The sequence below is a fragment of the Bacillus rossius genome, chromosome 12 (genome assembly GCF_032445375.1).
Source record: "Bacillus rossius redtenbacheri isolate Brsri chromosome 12, Brsri_v3, whole genome shotgun sequence".
Taxonomy (NCBI): domain Eukaryota; kingdom Metazoa; phylum Arthropoda; class Insecta; order Phasmatodea; family Bacillidae; genus Bacillus; species Bacillus rossius.
Window position 1 is genome coordinate 18,994,680 of NC_086339.1, and position 7,987 is coordinate 19,002,666.

Sequence of the window (7,987 nt, forward strand, 5' to 3'; positions counted from 1 at the left end):
CATTCATAAAAAAGAATTATTTAATTTTACCTGGCCTTTTAATATGAGAATTTTAATGATTTTAAAAGGCTAAATAAAAATTAAATAAACCATATCATGCAGAAGCCACCATCATTGACATTAAACCCAAAAATTTCCAGTTATTTATTTCATTTGGATCTCCTTATCCATACTGCACAAAAGTGTTAAACATTCAAATTTACTAGCTAATTATGCAAAAGTATGCACTTTGTGTGTGTGTGTTCGGCAACTCAAAAAGTCTACAAGTCTAACTGTGTTAAATGTAAAATTAAAATAATGATCCGGTATAGCACATACATCCTTAAAAATCAACTCCCTCGGATCACATGACATTTTTGTTCGTGATAAAGCATAAGAACAAGTGACTGAGCATCATATCAGAAACATCATGGCTTTTCTGTGCAGCAATTTGTAATCTTATTTGATTTCAATTTTGCTGCATTCTAGTAGTGATTTCCCGTCAGAACGAAGGCCGACAGGCCACGACTACAATCTGGTGGGTCGAATGAAGTCCACGGGCTATATGTTGGCCCCCACTCATCAAAATGCTTGGCAAGGTTTAGCAGGGAAATGAAAAAATTAAGAGAGACATGTGAAGTAGTGAAGAGGCATGGATGAGGGTGGGGTAGGGGGTGGAGGAGCGAGTGGGAATATTTGACAGGCATCTAAAGGCAAAGTAAGGCATGAAAAACAACTATGGGGAAAGGTCTTAAACTCTTAAATACTGCAAGTTTCAGAATACGGCCGTTCCTGAATAGCGAATTTGCCTGTACACTATATGTTTAAAAGGTAATATCAAGTGTGAAAATGTGAAATATAATGTGCTGGAAAACAGACAGTAACGATTAACTTTGAGAGAACTTATAGAACACTGAACTGCTTATTTGCCGAACAGACCCACCAAAAAAGTGTGTCAAGAGAAGTATGCAATTGCTGAGGTTGTTAAATATTGTGGTACATTGTAATTATGTCCGAGTTTCAATGCAGATAGTATTTGATCTCTCATGACTAAGCGAATTAAATTCCAACTTTAGAGTAGTGTCTTCATTAATCTCATTAATATGGACCGCGGAAACCTCAGATAAGAAAAATCTTGGATAACACAGATATAATAAGAATATCATTAAGTTTTTCAACTGGCCCAAGTGGTATCATTTTTCCGGATGATGTTTTTTTTCAGTTACTATATGATTTTCCCACCAGAAAATGGAATCTTTTTATTCAGTCTTTTGATCCTCAAGCAAATGTTTCATGTTTCAACAGTCTTTGTCCGTAATGGCATCTTAAAAAGTCTAATTCGATATAGGTACATAACCTTAGTTAATTGAAGCTTAGTTGATCCAGACTTTACTGTTTATTTAATAATTAAATTAAAAGTAACCAACTCTTTGGATAACTATTTGTAAACAAACCCGCTGATTTTGACACTACAGTGACAAATAGTAAACCAATGACAGAACCACAAACAGATGACGAGATTCATCAATAGTCCATGGTTGAAACCAGCCGGTGTTACCTGTCTTCAATGACATTGAAGTCGCAATGTCACATCTCAAAGCTCAATTAACAGGGAAGCATAAAAAAAACACTGAAAAGGCAATACTAAGCCACAGGAGTTAAATGGGCCAGCATGTCCAGTTCTTTTTTCCTTCTGTAACCATGTCAGAGTGTCCACACAAATTCGTAATAAAATCCCCAGATTTCCCAAGACCAAAATTACAAACTTCCGAGTACAATATTTTTTTCTGAAAGAAATAAAGAAAATAGCTGGTCTATTTCAAACAGAACCTTGCCTACAACATTTTATAGTGTGATAGACTAGGCAATATAAAACCTTCTCAAAAAAAATTGCTTTCACAGTTTAGAAGATGGCAGACTAGAGCATATTTCCCCATTACTATCACTGACCTATTCAAAATTCACTTCTCATTTTATGCAAGCCCTATACCATTGTAATGTACTGTTTTAGCCAAGATTTTTTTTGCACTTGCAGGGTGTCCACATTCTGAAAAGTGCGTAAAAGAAACACAAAGAAAATGGCAACATCGATTTCAGCCAAACATCAGTGCAGGAGTGTAGACGGACTTCATTTTGTGGGAATAATTTTATTTTATAGGTTGTCTGCTAAACATTTAATCCGAAATTCTTAAGTTCAGCAGATTCCTATATCCAGCACCAATTGAGCTAATAGTTAGTGTTCAGATTTCTTCAGATGTTGACACTGACCGATAGGAATGTTGCCAACATTATAAGTTTACTCTTTTTTTTTTTTTTTGGAAAAGAGATCTGATCATAGATTCAACAAATATTATCAGAGACTTTTTTAAACAGTATTGTTCATGTGTATTCTTTATTGCCATAGATCAGCTTATTACAGCTTGTTTTAAGTATCATTGTACTGCATCAATTTTTTTCTTCAGTATTCCTGTTAAAACCATGACGACTTTCTAAGATGCAGAAAAATAGCCAATCCGGCATGGCCGTAGTTGCAAATGTGCCGGAATGTTTCCTTAGACCAATTGTTTTTAACCTACTAGCCTAAAAAGTGTTGTTTTACGAATATTCCAAGAAAAAATACAAATTACAAAAACAAAATTCAAAGTTTGTCTAAAAAAGCACCAAAAGTACCTCTTTCATGGAATTTCATGCAGGGATACAGCCTGACATCCTAACCACTGGCTGTATGTACCACCACATCGTTCTTTTTGAAGGGATGAAGGGTTACCAATAAGGTCTCACATTCAAACTCATACATGCACACATAAATACAAGCTTAAAATAACATTAAATTCAAGCTATTTAAACACATTTAATATCTTTAAAAAAATAATCACAGATTGAGTACCATGAAAATACAAAACAGTACAGTAAAGCTTTGCATAGATGTCTTATTTAAAAAACACCGTATAAAATACCTATGCACTTGTATTTCAATAACGTATAAAGCTCGGAATAGTAAACTTAAGTGTAAGATGTTTGACTAGATTTCTCTGACTTGACTGGCGGGCTCCGGTGACTCAGGAGGAACCCTCTGACTGCCGCGGCTGCAGCATCAGCACCCGAAGGCAGTCACGGTCAGACGCGACACCTCGTGCTAGGAGTTGCTCTCGTACGGCGAGCTGTCCAGTTTCTTGTACTGGTTGTAGCTGCGAGAGTCGTACTGTGGCGGGTGGTTCGACTCCTTCGGTACCACCGGGAAGCAGCACCACAGGACGAACGCCACAAATGCCACGAACGTACCGATGAGCAGGATGAAATCTTCGATAGTCTGGAAGAAATCACACACACACACACACATTTTATTAAATGTAGCAAAAATATTGCATTAAGTAGAGAAAAATACAACACACCTCTTCATCAAAATGTAAACTCAGTTATGAAAGCATTCTAGGCATCTTGCTTTACTGTAAAAACACAAATTGAAAAAGTTAAAAGATGTTCTAGCTGTGTACAGCTCATACCATGCCAAGGCACATCATGTTACTCAGCTGGGACTAAAAAAACTAATTTGATAAATTAACTAGCAACCCTAATATCACTTTTAATTAAGTACAAAAATAAAAATATATATTTTTATTAGTTAGCTTAAGTTTGGTTAGCTACATTTAAAATAGGTGGTACATTTTTAGAGCAGGTGCTTTCCTGCAAAAAAAAATTAAAATTAAAATTGTAATTATTTGGTTTCTCTTATTGTTTGATAATTCGTCAAGCACTAATAAATTAATTTTTGAATATTTCTTTGCTTCTCTTCTTCCCTCTTTTGTTAATTAACAAATTGCCAATGGCAAGTGATATATCGCAAAACCAAATTATTCAAAGCATAACCCATTTAACTGACAAATTAAAAATTTACCACAACAAAAGGCGTACGTAAATCTGTATTAATTCAAACAACTTACAGGCTCTTCGCCCAAAAGCAAAGAATTTATTAGATACATGAAATCATCAAACGGTGTCATTGTTCGCCGCAAAAAGAAATCATCACTCTTGTAAAGTTTCGTTATTTTAAAGACCTCCAAACAGGTATCCCTTTCTAAATTTGCATATATCGTGCGTTTATTTTCACGTCTTACTTTTCACATGGAATAAAATTTCTAAATCTAAGATTGGTGGAGACCATAGATATACAGTGAAAAATAAACATGGAATATATACGGTGTAATAATGTATGGTCCCACGAAATATTTGGATCTGAAACCAAAATTTTTATTGAAATTTTAAAACGTGATATAAATAAATTAGGGTTAAAGTTCTTATAAAATATAAAGTTTTTCCCTTTCAACCTAATGTAATAATCCCTAATTCATTGATCGTGGCCAAACAAAAAAACTCGAATATCACATTACCTACAAACAAATTTTGTCAGGGCTTGTGAATTTTTTGTATTCAATTCAAGGACGTTACCAGGGGTGGGTAGGATGAGGCAGTTGCCCCCACCCCCCCCAGAGCCCGGGAGATTCAAAAAACTATAACCAAATCCAAAAAAATACACACTTTTCCCTTAAATTACCCCCCTCACCCTTCCAGGCAATCGCTGTCAAAAGATCGGCTGGCCTTCGGCTGGCGACGCCCTTGATTCAACTTGTGATAATATTCATGTTTCATCACCTTTTTTTGTTATGTCCTGGTTCTTTCAACGTACTAAATACTGCAAATATCTTGAACCACAGGATCATTGCATGTATGCCAGAGCAGGGCACATATAACTGTGAAGGGGCTGATACTAGTGTAGCGAGATTTGGGGGCTCGCCAGATAAAAAAAATAATCATTGCAAGTTCTATTATAGACCTTAAGATCAATGTACTTATAAAGGATCACACCATAAGGATCAAGGGATAAACTTTGATATATGTGATATGGGAGAGTACTAATAAAGGCTCTGTCACACTGTCAAATATTTTTCTCCATTAAATATGTCAATGGTTTTCCATTGATGGGGGAGAGGGAAGTATTGGATGGAAAATAGCTTCCAAATTTCTCTATTAAATATATTTGGACAGATTACCTCAAATATGTTTTTAATCATGAACACTATCAAAGTTATGCCGTTGGCCGGGGTCTCGGGTTCGAGTCCCGCGGCGAGTCTAAGGGGCTGGTGGTGCTTTATGGTGTGTTTTTCCGGGAGGGCTCCAGGTTAGCTCGTACATCTAACTAATGGGGTGGGTCGATCGGCCCCAGTGTGCATCCCTAGACTCGGGGGCTGTATCTTAAGGTTGGTATTAACTGCTAGTAGACAATGGTGACACTCCCTGTTCAGCATAAGGTGGCTGTTGCCTAACTACAGATGCAGGTATACACGCACTGGAACTGAAAATGTGTGGTACAAGTATTTATTAACGGACATATTTGGGTACACAATATTGCACGACACTACTCTTGGTTGATAATTTGGACTTAATTGATTCACGATATTACACGACACTACTCTTGATTCATTATAATTGTCTCTCTCTAAGGCAGTCTGTTAGATGAGGGAGTTCGTTGGTTGTCCTGGAGTCAGCCAGGTCAGTAAAGTGATCGACCTTAAGGCGGCCCTGTGGCCCGTGGCCTCAAGGCAGAAATTACGATGGCCGGGTTAAGCCCTGCACCGTAAAAACCGACCCAGGGTCGTGTGGGGAATTGACGTTACAAAGGATTTGGTTCATGACTATATTTACCAGAGTGAAGAATCAGTGAGTTACTAAATTGAAGGTTCCCCACAGAACGAACACACAAACACATCCACCCTGGGCCGCGAGCTGATCTGGACTGCCAGAGGGGGGCTGTCGCGCGAGGAGGAAGGGGGGGGGGGGCAGTTCCACTGCGCGCCAAACCACAAGTGAAGAAAAGAAATTACTGTTTGAAAACTTACTTATAAAAGTACATGACCTGACGCCGTCCCCGCTACCTCTGAGTATTTAGACGTGATTTTGTTCAGTTCGTGATCTCAGGGAAGGTTCGGCCTTGTGGCTAGAGGTAGGGGTCAACGCAGTAGGGCCCCCCGAGCTGTTGAGGCCACTCGGGACGCCTGAATAATAACACAAAACCTCTTCAGATAGTTGGTGAATTTAATACAGCACAGCCCAATACATGGTGCTGCCCGTTCTGGCCGTAACGGTTTGCCCGACGCGACTAGTCACACGCGCAGCTCACTTCCTCAGTGGCGGCTCACGATTCTTATGCGCGTGAGGGGCAGACTCGTATACGTGACGCGAAAGTTACAAAAGACACTCTGACATGGCACACGATATTTTGAAGCACAATACACTACACTAATACCTAGCTCTGGATAAACTGGGCTAGCAACACGTAGGCCCGTGTCTCCGGCGACTCTACGTGGTGACTAGGTGTGTCCCAGGGACTGAATCGTTATTAAGTTTGGTGGCGCACTGCAGTACGACGGTGATACATAAGCCCTGACATGACGAATTACACTTAGGCGAACAACTATTCCGCTAACACATTACACTTGATAAACTGGGCTAGCAACACGTAGGCCCGTGTCTCCGGCGACTCTACGTGGTGTCTAGGTGTGTCCCAGGGACTGAATCGTTATTAAGTTGGATGGCACGTGTCGCCTGCTGGCTGCCCCGTGCGGGCCAAAACTAAGTAGCCTGTAGGCTAGGTTGGGCGTGAAGCGCCGACGTAAAAACACATACTCTCCCCACAGTACTTACGTATGACGTAAACACTCATCTCGGAGCACTGATTGAATTAAGTTAAGTACCTCATGGTAAATTTAGGCCGACCGCGGAACTGTACAAAAGGTTGAAAAGAAATTACACTATGGAAAACTACATGTCGGTGAATGCAAAGGTTGAAGGTTCCGCGTTGCGCGCAGGCTGCCGGCCTGGTTGAGCTCTCGAAGGACACTAGCGGTGTCGCCGCGCGCGACCCCCCTCCCCCGCCAGCCCTCCCGCGGAAACGTGTGAATTTCGCGGGAAACTGAACCGGCCAGGTTCGGGACAAATCGCACATTGAAACATGATTTTGCAAAGACTTAATTATTAATTAATAAAAAATAATGTTTAATAAAATCCTGTGGAAAAACATAATTATAACAATTTGTTGTAGTGCGGCGGAAGGATATGCCACACCCGGCCGGATCCTTGCGCCGGTGTAGCACTCGTTGTATGGCGTTCGCCTCGTCGCACGAACTGCACTTTGCTGCGCGCACGGGCGCGTTCGGTGCACACGCTTTTGCGAGACGTTGATGAGGCATAGCGGTCTATGCGACAGAGGAGCATTGGCGGTCGGCGTCAGACCCTTGTTGAATATTAATGCTGACATTAGATGTATTATGAAATATTGATTAAAGCTTTAGTTTAAGAAATTGAACAAATATTATTTATAAAGATGAGTCAACTTAAAGACTACTGACTAGTTGGTAAAAACCACTGGTTATGTTTATGTTTGTGGGTTTTTTCTGGATATTGATTCAGCACCTTGTTTCTTACTTAAATTAAGGCTCTAGGCCGCAATAAGAATTAAGGGCGTTCATTAAACACTGTGCCCGGAAGGGGCTAACACTTGTGCTCTACGACGCACATTTCTTATCACGAGTTAATTTAAGGGGATGGCTTGATGAGCTTACTCCGTGAATTATTATCAGTTGTTTGCATCAGGTGCAGTTCCGTGACAACATTTATACCCTGGGAGTACTTGCGTATCTACTCCGCGTTTGACCCGGGTTGAGTTTGCGAGGGGTGCGTTCCACCAGCGGGAGCCAATACTGGCGGGTCGAGGGCGGGCTTAATGGCCTCCGGTCGGTACGTTAAGTATTATTTATTTTAACTTCCTAAATTTGGTCCAGAACTTTTGTCTAAAAAAAAAATTATAAATATTTACTATATCCATCTGCCATTTCCATAGTACACAGAAACATTATAAATTATATTTAAAAAAATTGAATTTTACAATCACAAAAAAACATTATTTGGAAATCTTTTTAATGTGCGAGAACATAACAGTCGGGATTTGCAACTA

At 39.7% G+C, this 7,987-nt stretch overlaps 1 protein-coding gene across 1 annotated transcript; it reads right to left on the reverse strand.

Moving 5' to 3' along the window:
* Positions 1-471: 471 nt before the first annotated feature.
* On the reverse strand, positions 472-4,152 carry LOC134537650 (uncharacterized). Its single transcript, XM_063378320.1, has 2 exons — positions 3,921-4,152; positions 472-3,289 (listed from the first exon to the last, which is right to left on the reverse strand). Exons 1-2 carry the CDS (start codon positions 3,978-3,980, stop codon positions 3,116-3,118), a joined length of 234 nt encoding a protein of 77 aa, XP_063234390.1. The 5' UTR covers positions 3,981-4,152; the 3' UTR covers positions 472-3,115.
* Between the last annotated feature and the right edge of the window lie 3,835 nt (positions 4,153-7,987).